Source organism: Sander vitreus, chromosome 9 (genome assembly GCF_031162955.1).
Source record: "Sander vitreus isolate 19-12246 chromosome 9, sanVit1, whole genome shotgun sequence".
Lineage (NCBI taxonomy): Eukaryota > Metazoa > Chordata > Actinopteri > Perciformes > Percidae > Sander > Sander vitreus.
In genome coordinates, this window is record NC_135863.1 from 2290200 (window position 1) to 2313625 (window position 23426).

Sequence of the window (23426 nt, forward strand, 5' to 3'; positions counted from 1 at the left end):
CCTCAGACCTTTAATTACGGTGGGCTTCTTTTAAATACTCAACCATGCCATTAAAACAGGGGTTTTGCAGAATCGTTTAAAACTATTTAAAAAGGATTTGCTTGAAGTATGAGTTATTCTGCATTCACCTGTTCGTAGCAGGCGGACAGGGTAGGTGGCCTGTGCCAGGAAGTTCGGATCACTGAACATGTCCTCCTCGTAGACCGTGAAGCGCAGGAAGGTGAAGGTGGGGTTGTGGATGTCAAACACAAACTGCTTCTGCACCCACACAGGATTCAGACCGTTATCAGCTGGGAGGTAAAAAAATAAATAAATGCATATATTACAGCATGAACGGGAATCAAATCAATTAAGGCAACGAGGCGGCAGCTGTCTTACCTACGACATCTGTCTTGCACTTGCAGCTGTCGTAATCCGCTCCGTAGATCTCCACCTCCACAAAGGGACAGACGATGCTGCGTCCATTTTTAGGCAGATGACGGGCCCCCAACACCTGATCCAGGAACAGCAGATGAATGTTAAAAGCAGGTACTACACTGGAAATGTTTAGGTGTGACAAGACTAAATTAATCTCGCTACAAGTTCAATACTTGTATGTAGTGTTTGTTCTGCCTGTGATCGATCGGACCTGTAACTGGATGGTGATTGGCTCCACGTGTAAGGTGTCCTTGTCGAAAGGGTCAAAGGCGTCGTCCCTCATGACATCAGGGTGGGGAACGAAGCCGCTGGCGCCTCCGAGCATGAACAAGGCCTGGTTCAGCTGCATGGGTTTATCTGCACACACACCCAGTTTTGTGTCTTACAGCTGACATCCTCAGTGTTAACCCTTCCTCTGGTCGAATTTGACCCATTTTCAAAAAGTTTCTATATCAGAAATTTGGGTTTCTTTCAACCAAATTGTCAAAAAGAATATTAACGTGGATGGTTCCCTACAACGCTCTTCACAAGTGGAATAAATGATCAGTGCACTACTTTCATTGAATTTGCGTGTTTAATTAAATTTATGAAAAAAGAAAGTGATAAAATGTTGAAAAAAGTGACAAAAATGTTGGGAAAAATACGAATTGTCCAAAAAAAAAAAAAGCGGCGATAAACATGACAAAAACATTGGAAAAAGTGACAGTGTCAAAAAAAAACGTCCTAAAACGTTATAAAAAATGTGTGAATTTAAAATATTGACCCAGAAAAAAACAAAAAGTTGCATAGTAGACGGCAAGACAACATAAGGGTTAAAAGCCTGTTGATGTGTCCATCAGAGGACCCGAAGGCTGAACCTGGTTCTCCTCCTCAAAAGAGAGTCCAACAACACTAAAGACAAAACCTAATGATGCATTCAGGTACTTATTTATACCTAGTAAAGAGTTGTTAGGTTTAGAACCAGGAAATAGTTATCTCTTCCCTTGGTGGCCACTTTATTGCAGGCATTTGAAACTAGAGGCAAAATGTGATGATTAGTTGCTAATCAGCAGATAGACATTTTAATCTAACTGTAATTAAATCTTTAGTTACAAGTAGAAAAAGTCAGTTTGACAATAAGTTGGAGCTACTATAGTACTTTTTGCTGCAACTGTAACACTACTAAATACAAAATCTAATATTACAACCTGCACAAAGAAGCTGATTTAATGCAAGTGATGCCACATTTCTTGATCAATGTGGTTACCAAAAAAACCTCTGTTTTATTTATTTATTTCAGCTATTTGAATTTGGAAATAAGGAAAATAAAGTCACTGCTGAATCAACTTATCTGTGTGTCTCTCTGTGAAAGCCTCTACGCTCTTTATCTTTGTGAAAAGACTCAATGTGTAGAGAAATGTCTCTTGTAAATTCTCTGGGTACTTCTCTTGTTTGCTTTGACTTTGTGTAAATACTTGTGCATCTGCACACTGACCTGGGGTCTGGAAATTGAGTGCGACTAGCTGGGAGCCACAGAGCCACATAGGCAGCGGGTCGTAGTTGGACGAGTCCAGCCTCTGTCCCCGGGGATAGACTCTGGAAAGCTGACGGCGGTTGTACTGCAGGAAGCGTTTCCCTCTGCTGCGTGTTGCAAACTTCTCGGCCTTTGTCTCTGGGAAGGAGGACATGTCCCGGTAACACGCCCTCTCTGTCCCGATCTCTGGAAGCAGCAACAAATTAAAAAAAAGAAAAAGAATTATCACAGAAACTTAAAGAGAATAAATAAAAAATGAAGCAAGAGACAAAAAGAGCAGTTAGATCCTTACTGTCCTCGTTGAAGGGGACAGGTCTGCAGTAGACCACAAGCTCAGACAGCTCCACCGCGATCTTCTTCCTCCTCTCCATTTGCTTCTCCTCCTGCATCTGTTACCATGGAGATAAGCCAACCATACTGTTCAGCCAATACAAAAAAATCCCTTTCAAATATTGGTTACTTTCGAGACAGCAGCAATGCGGCCACAACATTCTGTTTCAAATAATTAGTCTTCACATTATGTCTTAAAATTTTATAAATTGGGCGCCCGGATAGCTCAGTCGGTAGAGCGGGCGCCCATATATAGAGGTTTACTCCTCGAGTTCGACTCCGACCTGCGGCCCTTTGCTGCATGTCATTCCCCCCCTCTCTCCCCTTTCATGTCTTCAGCTGTCCTGTCAATAAAGGCCTAAAAATGCCCCAACATTTTTTTGAAAATTGAAGTTTAAAAAGTCAGATTGTCCATTCCCCAAGATTTAGTTTGCGTCGCTTTGGTCATACTGACCCGTGCATCGGCGTTCTGTGCGGCCTCTCTGATCTTGGCGACCCAGCTGGTTAAGTCCTCCAGGCTGTCGGCTGCAACGTCCAGAGTCTGGACCGGGTGAGACGACAGCTGCTGAGAGTGGATGGTGAACACATAGGGACGAGAATTCTTCCCGTCCTTATGCACCACTGAAGAAAGATGGAGGAAGAGATGAAGTGTGATCAGTTTTGTGTGTTTGCTATGAGGGCTAATAGGTAATAAATCACTGTTTTCATCTGCTAATAGAGCTATTACAAAACAGGAAAATCAAAACGTATGAATCCGGGTTAACTTTGAATTTTCAATTAACAGATTTGAAAAAAATATGTGGCCCAAGTAGTGGAATTTGTAATCTTTTGTATAACTGCAATCAATTAGTGGGAGGAAAAAAAAATGTAAATGCCAATAGTCTCTTGAGCGTGAAATGTATCAGCATGTATGTTTATGTGTTCAAGATGTTGGTTGGTTAGTTTAGGAACGGATCAATTACATGGGAAACTGCAGTGACTGGTGGTGGCTAAATGTGAAAGAATATGTAGACAATTTAAAGTGAAAATATTGTGTATTTTGCTAGATAGTAAGACAATTGGTAACACTTTACCTGAAGGTATCTACATAAGAGTGACATGACACTCATGAACACATGACACTGTCATGACACATGAACCCTAACTTTAACCCTAACTCTAACCATAACTTGTCATGACAAAAACCGAATGACACTTACTAAAAGAAGCGTTATGTCAAACGTTTATGACTTGTTTATAATGTTTATGACACGTTCATGACAGTGTCATGTCACTCTTATGTAGATACCTTCAAGTAAAGTGTAACCGACTATTGCAAGAAAATTTGAAGGAGAATTTGTTTCTACATGAGGTGTAGTTTTTGGTAGGGTTTTCTGGGTTAAATTGCATAATTGAAATTGGCAAGTCACACTTAAAAAAACAAACAAACATCATTTGACTGAGTATACCTCTGTTTGCCTCACAAACATGTTTGTTTACGGGACTCACCAACATGGCAGGTGGGTACATCAATGAAGCCCTTGAGGAATGTTCCAAGAGGACTGTTCTCTGTAGACTGAGACGACACAACAATACAAAATAAAAGATTGATTATGATTGGAAGTTGATCATTTGAATGAATGAAATCTTTTGAACAATTAAAAGAAAGAAATATGTATATATATATATATATATATATATATATATATATATATATACATACATACATACATACACACACACATATACACACACACACACACATATATATATACATACATACAATATGTAAACAAACTAATTAAAAATATAACAAAAAAAACGAAACAAAATGTATTGACCCGTTCGAGAAGGGATAGGTAGAAGCCCTATAGGCTCATCGGGTCCTACCACCAGTGTTTACCACATCTACGTCACAGTTTACAGACAGGAAAAATCAAACAGACTAAACAATACAAAAATACTACTCCCATTTACGTCTTACTTTATCAAGATATTAAGAACAGACACAACAACATTTGACATTGTTAAAGCTCCATGTAAGAATGCAAACTCACCACTTCGTCCAGCTCTCTGGTGGGAGAACTGGGAACCTCGTCCACATAGTTTGCAGGAAACCACAGCTGTTTCTTCCCTCCGTAGTCACCTCGCCACCTAAAGACAAACACACAGGTCCATGACGAGCTGCTGTAGAGCTCAACAGTGACCGTGCACTTTTTTAACAGCTCTGGTTCCGGAAGCGTTGTTTTTTTTTTGTCGTCCAACTTCTCTATTGACATTTCATTAAATGCTGATACAAAGAGTTTAAAGCCTGGAACCAAGCCAACCAGCTCCTAGATGAATCTTGACCATAAAACAATTGATTCGGCACAAAATATAACTTAGAAGACAGCAAAAAAAGGCAAAGGTATGAAAATGTAACCTCACGGTAGAGCTGGGCAATGTATCGATACATTGCCCAGCTCTACCGTGAGGTTACATTTTCATACAGTTATATCCCTAGTTGTACTTCTCCAAAAGATTGCGAATAAAATGTGTTTTTCTTAAAACCAGGTTGATTTCATACGGAAGTTTAGCTTCTACAGGAGCAGAAACCTTCGTTTTACAACCTCGGAGCTCGTGGTCAGTCTACCTCGGATGGTACAGACCAGGGTTTCTCAAATTTAAGACTACCACAAGACTTTTTAAACCCTTTTCAAGACCTTTATGAATGAAATTTACGACCTATATCACGACATTAAAATACAACAAAATGTAGAATCACGAAAGTACTTGCAAAGTAAATAAATGTATTCAAATTGAATTAAAAGCGACACAGAGTAATAATATTATGTTCATATACAGCAAATTATATTTGGACTATAGCGAAAGAAAGAACTACAATACCACAAGTATTTCAATGAGCATTAGAGGTAGCGTTGCATGGACGTAGGACAATGTAAGACCTGTTCCAAATGATTTAAGAACTAGAACACAAGACTTTTTAAGGCCTAAAATTTAAATTTTTAAATGTTAGACTTATTAAGACCCCGCAGAAACCCTGGTTTAGACAGATAATAATCAAAATCCTTATGGAGAAAATGAACGGGATATTTACTTCCGGAACGACCCTGTTGAGCTTTATAGATGTTATCAGACGCACAGGAAGTCCCACTGAGATTCACTCACCAGCCGCCCTCCTGCTTATCCACGTTGAGGATGAGCGCCTGTTTGGGGAAACAGAGCTCGTCTTCCCTCTGAGCTCGATAGTCGTACAGAGCTTTGACCGTACACTGAAACACACAGCAGCGAGGGATTAGGGCTGTACGATATGAGGAAAATATGCGATATGCGGTAACGTTGTTGAATATTGCGATAATGGGATAACTTGTGATAAATAAACAGAAATTAAAGTGTTCTCTGTTCTGCATTTCTGCAGCTTTGAGTAGTCTGCTGAAGTCCAACGAATTGCTCGTTGAATTTAAAACAAATAAAAAGGAAATCATCTCCAACATTCTTTTATTGAACAGATTGAACATTGAATTGAATGTAAAAGGCAGCGCTAAAAAAACAACGACGGGTACATTTTAAAAATGCAGTTTTCTACGGATATTTTCTTTCAACTAACACAAAAAAAATCTCGGAGCGTCTTTCGCGATGCGTTTATTGCGCCAGTTGATATTGCGATGACGATTAAAAAAACTGTATATCGTGCAGCCCTACTAGGGACACACCATGAGTCGGTCTGCCACAGTGAACATTTAGATAGGACCACTAAGGGGTGCCAAAGTCAAAAAGACTTCAATCCTAAATATTGTTTCCATTTCCACACTCAAAAACATCTCTTTCCTCAAATGTTTCTTTCCTTATTGATCCTCCCCCCCGGAAATCACCCACACTGGAGACACTAAACTCCTCCAGTATCAGTCATTTTACTATCTACACTTTAAATGATTACACTGCACCTCCAATATTTCTGTTTTTACATTACAAAGTTGAATGCAAATATGAACTAACTTGTACTTGTACTGCAATGGGTTGTGTACCTCTTTTGCTGCTGATGATTATCAAGAAAAGTATATCCATAGGAGCTTTACAGGTATTCAAATCTGCTAATCATTTCCTAAATGATATGATGATTGAATAATAATAATAATAATAATAATAATAATAATAATAATAATAATAACAACAACAACAACAACAACAACAACAACACACAGATTGAACTGAAGGTCCGCAGTGCAAACAGTCTCACTTACCCGAGCGGAGGGCATCTTATTGGCCTCCACGTAGAAGTGAGGCGTGCGGACCTCATACAGCGCCCCGTAGTCAAGCTCCTGACAAACAAACAAGAAATATTGGTTCCTCCTGGAGAGTAATGCTGCTGTCGGATTTGATGTTGAAATGTTTCTGAATACATGGAGGAAGTGTTTACAACGGCGATCTTCAACAGTAGCGGTTCTAGACCATTTCAAATGGAGGGGCCACATGAGATTTTAGGGGTACCCAAATATACTAAGGCCCAAGTGTTGCATACCACCAACCCTCCATACAGTAGGTTTGGTTCTACAAAAGACTAACGATACATGTAACAATACACACAAGAATACTTGTTGGAGCCACATATCGTATGTTGTTTATGGTCTCATTTATATTATTTATTGATTATTATATTGTGCACTTATATTGTAGGTGGTGGGCGTTTTCATCGCGGATTGAGCGGAAGTGATAACATGTGTTTGCTTCACCTGGGTTTATTTGGGCTTTGACAGAGAGGGGGTGAGGCTGGGAACACTTTCTGTTGACCGCTGCACTAACACTTATTTTGACTCCCAAAGTAACTTTACATTTGGTAACTGCAGTGCTAGTTGTATTTTACGTGTGGAGGAATAAATCATTGCACTACAATCTGGAGCGCGTCCCAGTGTGTTGATGCATCTCTCTGTGTTTAGTCCCTCGCGGCAGCACTTTGTTGGACTACCTACAGCCGCAACAATACTCATTCAGTGTTAAGCTACATTTTATGTACCACTGCACATGAATAATATCCCCTTTTTGGCGATAAAGGCGGGGTTGTCAATTAAATGATAATATTTGCCTGAGTACTGATTTTATTTGCATCGAAATGCGGTTTAAGGTGCAGATTGATTGGAAAAGGCTGCACGGCATTGTCAAGCTACAATAATGCCATTCTGGAAATCACATTTGATTGATATAATTAATCCACAAAATGAATCAACAAGTTTAATAATTGATTATGTCTTTTATCGAGCAAAGACTTCAAACATTCCCTGGTCAAATAAAAAACACTAAATAAAATATGTCATAATAGGCCAACAGACTGTCAAAACATGGATTTAGTTTTTCAGTTTTGGAAAATTGGGATAATTCTTTTTAACTATTTTATGGACTAGATGCTTAAAGCTATAGTGTGTAGTTTCTGTCTCCCCCATGAGGAATTCTAAGAAATGACAACAACACTGTCGGTGCGTCCACATACAAGCCTTCCTTGATCGCGCATGAGGCCCCCCCCATGACCAGTCGAACCACGAACGCCCTGCTAGAGCTATCTTACTGGTTACTGGTTGCACGGCGTTTGTCTGGTCGTGACTGTTTTCGCAAGACGGCGCCTGCCTGTATACCCGAAGGTACTGTCTTTATAATCTATCTTTTTAATAAACTGTCTGTACACTATGCTTCAGTTTACATGTAGGGACCCTCATTATGCTACCGTGGAAGTGTGGTGCTATTTTGAGCCTTGTTATGGTATACAAATAGCGATTTATTTTTTCAAAACAAATCCTAGAGAACGTCGATTTGGTACACGTGTTATTAATCCCTAGTTTCATTTTGCGCCAGATTTGTCCTTTAATTGGATGAAAACATTTCTGAAAGTAATCATTATTTGCAGCCCTAAACTCATATTTCAAGTCAAGTTAGACTTTAATATCGTACAAAAATGAATGGAAACCATTGGCTGCTTACAGACAGCAGTAATGTAAACTTGTAACATGTGATTGGTGAGCTCTGTGTGTGTGTGTGTGTGTGTGTGTGTGTGTGTGTGTGTGTGTGTGTGTGTATGTGTGTGTGTGTGTGGGTGTGTGTGTGTCTCACCGTGGTGCCCATGCGGTCCAGAGTGTCCTCGTTGATGGGGTAGCGGAGCCTCATCTTGCGGTACAGAGGTTGCTTCTCGTAGTAGCTGACGAGATCGACGAGACTCTCAAACTCCGCCGAGCTGCCCAACATGAAGAGACGGCCCTCCTGCTGGATACGACAGTGTTTGATCTTCCCCTCCGCCCTGCAGACGCATGATGGGCACAGGAAGAAAATTAGCCACAAAAACAAAAAGACATAATGGAGTTTTTGGTGGGTTTTTTTAAAGAGCACCTATTATGCTTTTTGGGGATTTTCCCTATATATTTAGTGTGTTATATGAATGTTTGTGTATGCAATAGATGTGTAAAGTAAAAAAAAAACTCCAAATAAGGCTCTCTCTCCCACAGACAGCACTTTTTTTCTCCTTTTTTTTTTGATTCCTGTTTGAAATTCCTCAATTAGTGATGTCACTGATTGAGAAAGCCAGCCCAGTTTTTCATATGTGCTGCCCATAGGTGCTGCCTGGGCAAGTACAGCCCGCCCAGGGGCTTGTTTGAATTTGGTTGGTCAATCACAACAGAGTGCGCCAGCTGACCAATCAGAGCAGACTGGTTCAGAGAGAGCGTTTCAGGTGGAGACACTGCAGCAATGGGCAATATGAAAAGGATAATGTATTGTAAACCTGTTCTAGTAGACCCCACGAGTACAAATATGATACTGAAAAGGAGTATAATAGGGGCTCTTTAAATGAAACCGATGAGTTTATGTTGTCGTTGGTTTTTTCTACCTGAAGGAGATGGCGTAGGAGTTGTGTTCGCTGCGTTTTCGCACCAAGAAAGCTCCATCTCGGGGGACGCGCATCAGCATGTGTTCAGCCTGAACACGGGACAGACTGGAGTGGAACCACCTGGAGAACACAAAGCTATTCTATTCAGTCATGGATTAACTGTTTTCCCCTTTACTTGGACACAAATCAAAAGCGAGAGCCAGACTCACTCTCGGCTCTCGTGGGCGTTGGGCTGAGGCACGGGGCTGCCCAGCCTCATCTCAAACTCGTTGCAGCGCAGCGGCGTGTCTCGGTAGTGGCAGATGAGGCGGTAGAGGCTGTCGAACACCAGGTTGTCGGTCAGGTAGAAGCGCGTGGAGCCGGACTCCTGGCGTGAATGGATCCTGCAGTGCTGGACTCGACCAGAGCGCCTGGAAGAGGAGCAGGAGTTAGTACGTTGATTTCTAGTAATCTGTCATAATAATAATAATAATAATAATAATAATAATAATAATAATAATAAGATAAGATACAACTTTGTCTGTTCACACAGAAATTGTTCTTGCATCGGTCTGCCCCAACAATCAACAGATAAAGAACATTAAAAAAAATGTATGGTCACCCAACAAACATCTGACAGACCTTTCCCCCCCCCTAAACCACCCACCCACCCACCCACACACACACACACACACCAAACATGTAACATTTATTGTCATGATTGCAGTCCCATAATGATACACAGATCACATGTTCGTGTTGGGTGGTAGTATGGTAATATTATAAAAATAATAATCTGGCAGGCTGGACACTAATTCAAACTTTCAATACTTCTATAAGTTGCCAAAATGTCACCCAAACTGCTATACAAAATGAAAAAGCAGCTTTACAAATAAATTATGTCTAACTCACTTATTGTTTCCGAAGCTTTCAGTTACACCTTGTGGCCTTCCTCATCCTTCGACTTTAGGGGCCACAAGATGTGACTGAAAGCTGCAGAAATGGGAATGTAAATCAAACTTTTATTCCTAATAATATTTAGTTATTGATTCATTGTTAACATAATTTGCCAGACAAGGAGCAGATGTATTGGATGACCTGTGGTGCATTTGATCCCTTTTTATTTTGAAATTTACAATCTTGGCAAATATTTGATTTTTAAAGATTATTTTTTGGCCTGTAATGGATAGGACAGCTGTCGACAGGATAGGGGAAAGAGAGAGGGGGAAGACATGTAGCAAAGGGCTGCAGGTTGGTTTATTATTTTAAATGGCTTCCTAATACAATTAAATAATCTTTCCAATGCAATAAATAAAAAAAGGAAATCTTTCCAATTCAGATTTTGTGACAAATTATCAATCTATCATGTTATCCTTATTTTTTTCTATTTATTTCATGTTCAGTTCACTTCAGATTTCCTTAACAACTAAATTTGAACAAATGCTGAAAAAAACTTTCTCCCAACTCTCCCCAATAACTTTACAAATTCCCTTTAACTCTGCTTACATTCTAAATTTGAAATCGGTTTTCTCTTCTCCACTGAAAGCTGAGGGTTATCACTTGTGTAGGAGCCGTCCCGTTAAGTGTTACCAACCAGAACGAGAGGGTGTAGTCCCCGACAAACGTCTCACTCTCCCGGACCAGGAAGGTGCCGTCTTTGGCCCCGCCCTCGCAGTACTCCTGCAGGAGCTTCTCCGCCACTTGTCGGCCGTCGCGGCCTCCGCCCAGCTTCCCGTGGAACCAGCGCTCCGCACAGTGCTGCTCGTTGTTGTTACACTCCTGACCAAGAACAGGAAAGAAGGAGTGAGCATCGTCTGTACCTGACTAATACTTTCTTTTCAGATTAGATTGACTTTATTGATCCCAAATTGGGAAACGTCAGCGCTCCAGCAGCAAATATAAGACACACAGCACACATACAAAAGAAATATTAAATAGGATAGAATACAATAAGAACTATTCCAAAAATATACACAGGAAAGCATGTAGAAACGTATATACAAGTGGCTTTTTCCCGATTTTATTCTTTCGAGGTACATTGTATTGTACGATACATTTTATTTTACTTTTTTTTTTTTCACCCCTATTAAATAGTATTTATAAATATGTAAGTAAAGATATGTTTGTGCAAGTTGCTCTATAGTGCAGTATTGTGATGTATTTGAGTCTTATCTAACACTAAGCGTTGAAGTGATAAAACGTTTTATTGCATGTGGTAGGAACGATTTCTTGTAGCGGGCAGGGCAACCCCAAAGCTGTTATAGCCTTTTGGAGAAAGTGCTACGCTATTTGTCCTCATTTATTCATAATCACCTCTTTTCCTTCCTCCTCGTCCTCTTCTTCAGCTGTCTGGTAGTGAGACGTCTCCTCCGAGTAGTAAATCTTATTACTGGTCAGGACAAAATAGTGTGGAGTCCACGTCTGTGAATCAGAAACACATGTCAGTAACACACACACTACACGGACTGTATATCTGATGTATAAGAACTCACGCACGTGGTCGATGGGGTCTTCCAGGTAAAGGATGCCGTTCTTCAGAGAGTTGCTGATGTCGTTTTCAGAGTAGCTGGCTGAAGTCACCTCTTCATAAAGCGTGCCTTCCACCAGTTTCTTGTGCTGTGACAGAGTGAAGAAACGTTTCGAGACACACTGTTCAATGTGGTAGCGTTTTACTGCATGCTTGCCCCGTGTCGGAACTTCTGACCAACTTCTGAGCAACGTGTTTTTATGGAGGTCAGACATCATGCTCGAGGGGGCGTCCTCTAGCTCACCCAGTAAAGTGTGCCCAGCCGTCCAATCACAGTGGAGGAGGGGTGGGACAAATAACAACACAAAGACCAACCGTCATGTACAAGCGCTGAACAACAACGGAGTAGGAGAAATGAATACTGCTGAACTGTATAGATCTTTCCTATCTATCTGCGTGCTTCAGCCTTCCCTTCATTCAGAACAAGTACTCTAACTCTAACCCTAACGGTGCCGACCCATAAGCGCCAAAGTGCTCTAGCTCTTCCAGCTGAGTGTTTTCAGAAGAGCGCCTGGCATTTTCAGCTGGGACAAAATGCTTTGGTTGACAGGCAACCTTGTGAAATTTAAACCAGCGACTGTCCGACCAATGAGAATTTGGTCGTACCAGAGCAAATCAACCAACCAGTCGACCAACTGACCTGGAGACGCCAGCCCTACCTGAAACCTACACCGACTCTGCACCTCCTCTCAAAATCACTTTCTGTAGCTCTGTGAGAGTCTGTTGCCCTATTATGACATTACACATCTAACTTTGAAAGATGCTGTGTCTAGGGCTGGGCAATACATCGATATGATATCGATATCGTGATATGAGTAAAATCGTAATATATTAAGTGTGGTCTTTTCCTGGTTTTAAAGGCTGCATTAGAGTAAAGTGATCTCATTTTCTGAACTCAACAGACTGTTGTAGCTGTTCTATTATTTGCCTTTACACACTTTATCATTAAATCGACATGTCTGATGATTATTTATCAAAAATCTCATTGTGTAAATAATATTTTGTCAAAGCACCAATTGTCAATCCTACAATATCGTCGCAATATTGACATCAAGGTATTTGGTCAAGAATACCGTGATATTTGATTTTCTCCATATCGCACAGCCCTTGCTGTGTCTGATATGGTTTGCTACGCAGGTGTGTGGTTGTCTGTGTACCTTGATGAGGATCTTCCTGCGGAGCTGGTAGGGTGAGGGAAGCTCCTCGGCGCTGTTATCGACAGGCTTGGTGAGCAGCAGATCTCCAAACACCTTCTTAAAGTGCGTGGCCATGTTCCTCTGCTGGACCACGCTGCAGTGGTCCTCGATGGACAAGATCACAGGATACCTGCAGAGGCACAACAGCAGGTGGGTGAGTCTCTTCTAATGTGGGAAAATTGTATGTATCCTGATTTATTTTTGCGACAATTATAAAACCTACAATCAATATTTTTTTTTTTTTTTTACCAATGATTCACCTAAATATTTTCTGTTTATACGGTACCGCCAACGGCGACTACATCATATCCGTTTCCAGCTTAACTGAGCAATAGCAGAAAATGCAGAAAGATCCATGTTATGAAGCTCAGCGTAAATTCTTTCAGGAAGACTCCTAAACTTCATTCACCTCTCTCTCTTCCTAACACTGATCAGCTGTTTCGAGGGGTTCACTTTTCAGTTAAACCAAGCAGAATTGGCCATGAATTTCACATGCCAATCACAGCATGGCATGCTTTAATTCTGTTCTTCTCTCTGCTGCTGTCAGTTGTCATGTCAGGCAAAGCGTGAAACCCTCCTCCTCCCCTTCCACCTCCAGTCATCGTCACCCACGGCACCCTGGGACCTCCTCCGGCAGACCGCTCCCGTCGGCTCCTTTGGTCCGGTCTTCGGGTCCTCCACCACCAGTGTCTAGACTCCATTGGGGGGATATGCCTTTGCTTCGCTACCCCTTTAAAATTATTTTTATAACGATGGTGTCTTACCGAGACTCTGTACATTTCATATTATGCATATGTACAAATAAACCTTTGCATATTTGCAACGAAGTCTCTCCTGATTTAAATGTTCGTCTTTAAATGAATTAAATGTCACACTGACTGACTTGTGATGTGCATTCTTCTTAGAAAACAATTTGTTTTTAGAAATGTCTCATCATATATCGTCTCTAGAAGTGTAATACTTATAACTTTTGTTTTTGTTAAAGAAGGAAAAGAAAATCGCAATACTCAGTTCTATCAGATTGCAATACTTCTAGAATCACAATCAATACAAATCGAAATCCAATTGGCACCCATGTATCGTGGAAGAATCGAATCGGGACAATCGCCCCAGCCCTAATGAATACCAATACATTGTTTACTTTGATAAAGTTGGGACAGCACTGGCATCGTCACCCAGACCAGTGTGACCTGACGAACCCAGTTAACATATCTCAACACAATGAAAACCAGCTCCAAACTTACTCTGATGTGACGAAGGCGTGCTCTTTGATGGTGTGCAGCACATCCAGGAATTTGATCTTGGAGGTTAGCGTGTGGCCATGGTAGATGATCGGCAGGTCGTCAGGTCCGTCCCAGCAGTCCACTGAGATCAGAAAACACACACATGTAGTTACAAACCTCGACTGAATGTTCAGGCTTTTAAGCTGTGTGGCCCTGACAGAAAAGACCAGACCAAAACAGAAATCTGAGCACGAAATAAGACAACAAAAGGGGGTGTTGCAGAATACATTTGATTAAAAGAGCAGCTAAATATCCTCAGTAACAGTGGGCCAAATGGAGAAAGTCATATTTCATGATATTTTTCACCAAATACAGTACCAGTCAGAAGTTTGGACACACTTCCTATTCAAGTGAATGGTTAAATGTCAGAAACTAACCAGGCAACATGAATACTAGGGGAGCCAGGCTTATATCATGTGGAGGGGCATACAGTTTCGTTGTCATTTCTTAGAATTCCTCATGGGGGCGATAGAAACTACACACTATAGCTTTAAAGTGCTCATATCATGCTCATTTTCAGGTTCATAATTGTATTTAGAGGTTATATCAGAATAGGTTTATGTGGTTTAATTTTCAAAAAACACCATCTTTTTGTTGTACTGCACATTGCTGCAGCTCCTCTTTTCACCCTGTGTGTTGAGCTCTCTGTTTTAGCTATGGGGGGGGACTCTGGGCTTTTTCACTTTGTAAACCTATAACGTGCACAAAAAGATATATAACACAATAAAGGAAAGGGGAAAAGCCAAAAAAGCATAATATGAGCACTTTAACACAATGAGAGTTTTGATACATAATCATAAATAATGTGGATACAATGAGTCAAGAGGGTAAAAGCAAATAATAAAACAGCTAGTAAGTCAGGTAGGTTCAGATGAAATGATCCCTTTACTGTAATGTAGCCTTTAAAACAAGGAAAAGACTTGTCTATTATCAGGATATTACGATTTCCAAAATGTAAGACAATATCTAGCCTCATAACTCGATGTCGATATGATATTGATGTATTGCCCAGCCCCTAGGCCCAGTGGATTTCTGATTAAAGCCAACACTTAATTTTCTTGTGAGTTAGAATCAAATGTTGGAGACTCTTACGTTCAATGCAGCGGCAGCCCATCCGGAGGCAGCGGGCGTAGGCTTCTAGAGAAGATTCACTGGAAAACTGGTCACCTGTCAGGTAGCTGGGAGAACAACGACATGGAAACAAGTTCACAAGAGCAGTGGTGCTTTAATAATGTCATTCAAGGAGATTTGCTGTCTCACTGAGAGTTAGATGTTCCGTTTCATTTTCATTTTTTGCATTCAAACTAATGTTAGCTCCCAATATTGATTAATACAGAACGTCAGTTATTTCCTCTTTAATCATTTGAGTCAGAAAAATGCTTTAAAAAAAAAAAAAAAAATGCAATTTAGAAAGGTATAAAACTGAGAGAAGTAGCAAATCCTCACATTTGAAAAGCAACAATCAGAGAACATTTGGCTTAAAATGATCAGTTGATTCAGTCGTTGGTGTTGAATTTTCTTATTGTTTCAGCATTACACTCAATATAAACGTGACATGTTTCGTTTAAAGAAAAAGGAAAAAAAACTTGATGAACTAAAAAAAAGCTGTTATTTACACATTTTATTTTGCAGTTCGCATTAATTCAGTCATTACTACATTCGAGAAGAGTTAGCTGGGCCTTTGTTCCGAGTTATGAAAGTATACAAAGCTGCTACGTGCAGCTAACTGCTAATCAAACCGTGCGTCATTTCTTTTTTTAGACATGTTAAACACACATACGCAACATGTGATTAAGACAGATTTGGAGATGTTGGGAGGCATCACTTAGGCTTCCAGTTTCTGTGTTACGTTAGGCTAGCCTGAGATATGTTAATATTGGACACACAGAAGAAATGTATCCTTTCATATGACTCTTAGGCTATGTTTAGACGGAAACCATCTGAAGAGAAAACGCAAAAGTGGCGTTGCGTTCTCACTTTTTTTGTTCACTTTATTTTTTTTTCCTTCTACTTTTCTCCCTCTCCTCCTCCTCCTCCTCTCTCCCTCTCCTCTCCCTAGTAGCACGAAGCGAACAACAAAAGCAAACAATTTTGTCTGGACAGACGAGGAGGTGACACAGACACACACACACACACACAGCACAGACACACATGGCACACACACGCACGCACGCACGCACACACACACACACACACACACACACACAGACACAGTGTGTTTTTACCCTTTAGACGGGAATGCGACAGTGGAGCGTTTTTAAGATTTCCACTCTGGAGGGTGGTTTCAATTTTTTTGTGTGTTTTTAAGCCCCAAAAATGTCGTCGCCATCTAAACGAAAGGCACATCTGATCAAATATGTTGTCATTTTCACCCGCGAGCGTTGTCGTGTAAACAGGGCCTTAAAGCCCAGTTCAGACCAAAGATTCGTGACGAGACGAAACCGTTTTAGAGCGTCACAGAGAAAGGTTTCAGCGGTCTGAACCGGCCCGTCTCAGCTCGACTCAAACCAGCTGATGGTCTAGCTGCGACTCAGTTGTTCAAGTCGCAGAGGCTGGTTTCAGAACGTAAGGGACGTCACCCGTTTCAACAGCCAATAGCAAATTCATTTTGTAAAGTCGGCTACAAACTATAGAAAATTAAAACGTAGAACGTAACCTAACCCGTATGGTTGAGCGAGCTAGAGAATGACTAAAAAGAGGAAGCGCCCAGGACTAAGCTGTGAATCAGGTTCATCACTAGAAGCAAGCAGCTCACTATCATTGACTTTATCCACATGATATATTTAGCCACAAAAAGCCTGGAGGTCTGAAGTAAGAACAGAAGTACAAAGAGTCGTTCCATTGGGGATGATACACCGTCTCGTTGCATTGGTGTGAACTGGCAGGTTTTAGAACGCTCCAGACCGGTGTGTTGCAAGTAGTTCCAAGTTTCACCTCGTCTCGTCGCGAATCTTTGTTTTGAACTGGGCTTAATAAGACAGAAAATAAGCAGGATTTTCAAAATGTGGAGTGTTTAAAGCACCATTATTTCCCTAAAGCTCCTTTAAATACGATAACAAGATCTTCTTATACAGTATGGGGACTCCTGAGACAAAGATATGATTTGAGACACAAACGTTGAGACCTACGTGTTGTGTGAAGAGGAGATCCAGTACTGAGACAGTGGCCTTTTCATGTCATCAGCAACAACAGCTGAGAGCCGAGGGTCAGACACAGAGTTCTCTTTAGAGAACAGGAACGTAAGGAACTAGAAACACAAAGAAACACGATCAGACTGTGAGGCCAGAAAGAAAAATCTGCACAGTTTATTCCAGCTGTGTCTTTGTTTCACCTCATCCAGTTGCAGCATGGGCTCAGGCTGCGGCCCCCCCCTCATATACCCGGTGAGGAACTCTCTGACACGACTCAGATCCGACGCCCACGACTCCTGAGACGAGCCGGAGAAAGAAGTGAGCACAGAGCAGTTTTATAAGAGAGCATTTTTCTGTGTGCGGCAGTGTTGCAAACTGTATGCACAAGCCAATATGCTGGCACGCAAATTCCACATGTGCACAGATGATGTTAAAACGGCCCTTTTTAGATCCTACTGTACTCCCCTCTATACAAATATCTCAAAAACCAAGGAACTTTCCATCGTCATTTAGACGCTAAAAACCTGCAGCCAGGGAGTCCTTTATTAACAATGAAAAGGTTGAAATGGTCACCTCATATAAATATTTAGGTACCATTTTTGATGACCACCTTGAATTCAGTGTTAATAATGAGGCTATTATAAAAGAAGGATACAGAGAATTCACTTACTCAGGAAACTCAACTCCTTTTCTGTCAGGCCAGTCATTCTCGTCGTTTTTATTCAATCTTTTATCGAAAGCCTTATGAATCCTTCTTTTATCTGCTGGTTTCACAGCGTCCCAGTGAAAGACAGAGACAGCCTGAACAGTATAGTCAAAATGTGCTCGAAATGTATTGGTGTGAAACAAGCTGCTGGTGGCGTTTTACCGGGGGACCATTGAGAGCGTTCTAACGTACTGTATCTCGGTGTGGTATGCAGGCTGCACTGCAGCAGACAAGAGGGCTCTGCAAAGGGTCATCAAGACTGCAGGAAAGATCACCGGCTGCTCCCTGCCTCCCTTGGAAGAACTTGCCACTTCACGCTACATCAATGCAGCAAAAACCATCATTAAAGATACCTCACACCCTGGTCATCCACTCTTTAAACAGTTACCATCAGGCAGACACTACAGAGCTGCCAAAACTCGGACCACCAGACTCAGAGACCCACAGCCATCAGCACACTTAATAAACAAAAGATCAAGTAATCACTGCCATCGTCGCTTAACTCAAAAAATCTAATTACAGTATAATGGCTTTAAATGACCCCACACAGAGTGACACAAGAACGTCTTGCTTTTGGAAACATTGGAACAAATGTCTATGTTTTTTTAATCACTTTGATTTTATGAACTTCAATTTGTATAACTTATTTGACTTGTCTGTGTTGTTGTGTTTTACATATTTTTATACTGATATGGACCGGTGTGTCTGAAATAAAGAGTTGAATTGTCGACGGGCGATGAGTCTGCTCCGTACCTTCTGGTCCATCTGTAAAAACTTCTGGAAGTCGTAGAGGGAGATCTGACAAAGCTCCGGTCTGTCCACATTCCTGCGAACACAACGGTTTTCAAGATGTCAGATGGCCGAGGAGGGAAAGGTAAAGAAAAGTTCAAATAAAGGAGGCGTGACACATTAACATACAAATGTCTGTCTGGCAACTAACCATGTTACTCTACTACCTATGCCAATTCTATTTATGCCAGTTTTAAAGGTTAATGTTCCATAACGTTAAATGTTTCACATCCAGAGAGCCAAGAAAAAAAATTGAAGTACCATTAAAATGGCAAAAACACATGGAAATGGTTCACTTTCTTGAAAGCCTAAATCTCCCTTAAAGGGATAGTTCAGATTTTTTGAAGTGTGGTGTTGTATGAGCTACTTCTCCACAGTCAGTGTGTTAGCTATAGTAGTTTGTGTTATTGTGTGACTTTAAAGGGTTAGTTTGGATTCACAGAAGTCGCACAATCACACAAACTAACTATTGGTGGAGGCAGCAGTAGAGCAGCAACTCCAACGTTCAAAATTACTGTTTTTGTCAAAAGGAGTCTGGTGGCTTCGAAGAGAGCAGAGGCAACTGCTTCAGTTCCCCATTTAGCTGCTGCCCCCGTCCACAGTAGTACATTACTTAGCTTCCGTGTCAGTACTCCAGACTGGGGGCCATCTACTGTAGCTAATACACTAGTCTCACATTGCCAGACCTTCCTCCACAGCGCTGCAGAAGAGGGTCTGGCTAGTCCACACAGCGTTCCGATATGGGAAAAAACGTGCTCTGGTTTATTGGCATTTCTTTAAACCAATCACAATCGTCTTGGGCGGCGCTAAGCGCCGGACGGAGCCACAGTTCCGTTGCAAAATAGCCTCGGGAAGGAACTTGTTTTGGTGGAACATGTATATGTTCAAAGGTTATTTTAGTCGTGCAACAGAAAATTCAGATTGGACAGATAGTCTAGCTAGCTGTCTGGATTTACCCTGCAGAGATCTGAGGAGCAGTTAACCACAGTCCTCAGAAATCGAGTTTAGAATGCCAACACAAAGAAAGCAGAAGGTGACGGACATCCGGCCGAAATGAGGGACATCCGGCGGTATTTCCAGCTGGACCTGAACAATACCGGAAATTAAATGTCTTCGATATAGACTACTAATACACTGACTATGGAGAAGTAACTCATACAGCACCACTTTAAAAGATCCGGACTATCCATTTAGTGTGTGTTAAAGAGAAACCGGAGATGTAGAAGGACAACAGTTAGGGGGACGTGAAGACGTGGGAGTAGACACTGAGGAAGAGGAAGAGAAGGTGGTGGAGGTGAAGGTGGAAGGACTCACCGCAGAGGGAAGGAGAGCTCCAGCTGCTCAATAATCTGGGAACAGAAGGGGAGGAACCAGGTGACGGACAGGTGGGAGGGAGCCAGGTGAAGCATAAACAGTGAGTGAGCGTGGTGTGGCACGAGTGCAGAAGTACTCAAATACCGTACTGAAGTGGGATTGGGATATACACAAACTGTACTTTTCCATAGTGGGAGAAACTTTAAACTTTTCCACAACTACTGTACATCTCAGAGGGAAATGACATCCATCTGATGGCTGATATTACTGGTTATGTTGCAGATTGAGACTTAATAACAGTATTAATTATTGTATCTCCAAAAAAATCCATCTCTAATTTTGGGATTTTATTTCATAATTATTTATTAAAAGGATGATTTTGGTGGTTTTGCAATATTTTTACAACAAATCACATGAATCTGAAGTCCCAGTTAAACCATTTTGAAACTTGCTTGAGTTGCATAAATCCAGCTGTGAACATCCAGTCTGCATTCATTTTTTGTCATAGTTACATATATGAGTTGCCCTTTGAGTGCAGAGTTGATGTTCAATGTGAGGGATCATACAACTCAAACACTTTCCCAGAGTCTGCTACTCGATTTGCATGCCCTACAGAACATAAATGGAAAGCAATGGCTGCCTAGAACGGTAAGAAAATACATCTGAGGATTAAAAAAATGACATTCTTACCATTACCAAAAATGACACATAAGCATAAACATAAAGTCTACATGATTCGTAATTATGGAACTAAACCTTGCAATAACACGAGTACATGGTTAGGATTGGGCATCGAGAATCGATTCCTACTTGGAATCGTTCCAAAAATTACGATTCCATCGGAATCGTTTCTTTATTGGAATCGTTTGGTTTCAAATCCGATCATCGGTTCCAAATTTAAAGCTATAGTGCGTAGTTTCTGTCGCCCCCATGAGGAATTTTAAGTAATGACAACAACACTGTCCGCGCGTTCACATGATACAAACTTTACGTGATCGCACACCCCACCCCTCCCCCACACAGTTGCTAGTATCCAAGGAGGACACGGAGGATTAAAAAAACATGATGGACTCTTCAGAAGAGTTCATTATCTTCACTCGAGTTTCTGCACGGGAAAGTCACCGGAAGACACAATCTTCTGAATACAGTCATACTGAGAAATCCAGAGAGAGTTGTGTGGAGCTGATAGTCTTAATTAGCTTTGTAGCAACTCATTTGGCAATGGCTTGAATGTAACGGACGTTCATTAATATCAAAAAGTTACGCACTAAAGCTTTAACATGCACACGTTTTGGTTTCCGTAGCAGCCAGGCACTTGTTGTGTTGCAGCCATGGAGCACAGTAAGCAGCGCTCTAGTCTGGCTTTATTTTACGTTGAAAAAGCCCTGTAAAACTGTAAATCACCATTGAATCAAAATAAAACTTTCCCCTTATTTGTGAAATAAGCATGTGACCCGCTTCAACTCCACCCCTCAAAGAATCACAATCGAGAATCGATCACAACCGGAGTCGAAAGGAAGAATCGGAATTGGAATCTGAATTGTTAAAATCCAAGCAATGCCCAACCCTATATATGGTCCTATTGTGATACAACTACTTTTACGTTTGTAAAGGATTTGAGTACTTCTTCCACGACAGTGTGAGTGTGCAAACCCAAAAGTGACTCACACTCTTCTGTGCGTCAAACATCAGCGTTCTGTAGAGCTGCGAGAAGTTGGGGTACGAAAGCTCGCTCCTGGCCTCCACCTCCTGAGTAAAGACAGGGAGGATGAGAGCTAGTGTGACATAAAACAGAGCTGTGGTCACGTCCGAACATCCAGGACATAACATTCAAAGAGGCACAGGAGCTAGGGGCGGGAAATCACCAGAGGCCCCACGATACGATATTATCACCATACTTGTGTCACAATACGACATTACTGCGATGTTACACATTTTGCGATATTCTGCAATATATCGCAATTTATTACCTTTTCTTCCAACTTCAAATGATGTCCCCAAGGGAAAACTTTGTCAACATCTGTTCTACCTAAAAAAAGTCACATTTCTCTGTTTGTTCATCTTACTTAAATGTTATTGGTGTGAAATAGGATTTTCCAAGCAGAAAAACTAAATGAAAACCTTCCATAAATGTTGTATGCACCTGAAAAACTGAACCGTTTGTATTACAGTCTAGTCCACCTTAATTCAATGCAAACAGGTATGTACTGCTGTGCTACTGCAGGTGTTTAGAACAATTGTGTAACTGAAAAAGTTGCGCAGGCCCTTTAGCAACTGGGGAATTGAAATTACATTACATGTCATTTAGCTGGCGCTTTTATCCAAAGCGACTTACAACTGCTATATGTGCTATATGTCAGAGGTCGCACGCCTCTGGAGCAACTATGGGTTAAGTGTCTTGCTCAGGGACACATTGGTTGACGTATCGCAATGTGAATTGAACCCAGATCTCCCACACCAAAGGCATGTGTCATATCTACTGCGCCATCACCCCCACCATTTGATTTGAAATCGAATCAAATAAAACATGTACTCTTACAGTCATGAGCAGTCCAATCACGAACGCTGTGTTTGAGCTATGTTACTGGTTGCACGACGTTCGTCGTTCGACTGCTCATGACTGTTTTCCGAGATGGCACCCGCATGTAAACATGAACGCTACTGTCTTTATAATCTCTCTTTTTAATAAACTGTCTGTACACTTACAAAGTTCTCAATGCTTCGGTTTGCATGTAGGGACCCTCATTATGCTACCGTTGAAGTGTGGTGCTATTTTGAGCCTTGTTAGTGGTGTAGAAATAGCGATTTACCATCTGCCCCGAAAGCTAGCGTTAGCAGCTAACCACTGGTTTGCGGACCTTGTTTAAAGCTAGAGACACATTCGTTTAGCATGAAAACATGTCCCAGAGAACGGTCGACTGGGTACACATATGTTATTAACCCGTAGGTTCATTTTGCGCCGGAATTGTGCTTTAAAGTAAACCAAATGTGCCACTGTTTGCTTCTAGCCTTGGGACTAAAAAAAAGTAATGTGCAATTTATATAATAAAAGATCAATAGCTGGCGTCCGTGTATGGATACAGTATCGCCATGGAAAATATTGCAATACTATGCTGTATCGATTTCTTTCCCCGCCCCTAACAGGAGCTGTAGAAAAACAAAGACTTTTCAGACTGCTATTGTGCTCTGACCTGCAGCTTGTCTTTGAGAAAGCGCATGTTGGGGACTCTGTAGTTGACCTGAGGCAGCAGACCTTTCACATCCTTCACTGTGATGCTGAAAAAGAAATGAGAGAGGGAAAGTACATTTAGAAAATGTTAAAGAACCAGGAGATGGCGCTGTCGATGTCAAGATTTTATATTTCCAGGCTGAGGGTGAGTAAACAGTAAAGCTTTCA

At 41.3% G+C, this 23426-nt stretch overlaps 1 protein-coding gene across 2 annotated transcripts in view; it reads right to left on the reverse strand.

Annotated features, from left to right (window-relative positions):
• Positions 1-23426, reverse strand: part of LOC144523041 (1-phosphatidylinositol 4,5-bisphosphate phosphodiesterase gamma-1-like) — a 54654-nt gene that overhangs the window by 8863 nt on the left and 22365 nt on the right. Inside the window, exons 5-29 of one of the 2 annotated variants that reach the window (XM_078258329.1) lie at positions 23221-23305; positions 21698-21778; positions 20030-20064; positions 18680-18752; positions 17421-17516; positions 17218-17336; positions 15182-15267; positions 14051-14171; positions 12768-12936; positions 11580-11699; positions 11397-11504; positions 10678-10862; positions 9314-9514; positions 9105-9224; positions 8336-8519; positions 6481-6558; positions 5408-5511; positions 4297-4393; positions 3749-3815; positions 2715-2881; positions 2223-2319; positions 1892-2116; positions 629-774; positions 379-493; positions 129-290 (exon numbers count right to left, since the gene is read on the reverse strand). In XM_078258329.1, coding sequence (XP_078114455.1) covers positions 129-290; positions 379-493; positions 629-774; positions 1892-2116; positions 2223-2319; positions 2715-2881; positions 3749-3815; positions 4297-4393; positions 5408-5511; positions 6481-6558; positions 8336-8519; positions 9105-9224; positions 9314-9514; positions 10678-10862; positions 11397-11504; positions 11580-11699; positions 12768-12936; positions 14051-14171; positions 15182-15267; positions 17218-17336; positions 17421-17516; positions 18680-18752; positions 20030-20064; positions 21698-21778; positions 23221-23305 — 3041 coding nt within the window. Of the gene's footprint in view, positions 1-128; positions 291-378; positions 494-628; positions 775-1891; positions 2117-2222; positions 2320-2714; positions 2882-3748; positions 3816-4296; positions 4394-5407; positions 5512-6480; positions 6559-8335; positions 8520-9104; positions 9240-9313; positions 9515-10677; positions 10863-11396; positions 11505-11579; positions 11700-12767; positions 12937-14050; positions 14172-15181; positions 15268-17217; positions 17337-17420; positions 17517-18679; positions 18753-20029; positions 20065-21697; positions 21779-23220; positions 23306-23426 lie in introns of both variants that reach the window. The other variant, XM_078258328.1, reaches the window with a different exon arrangement.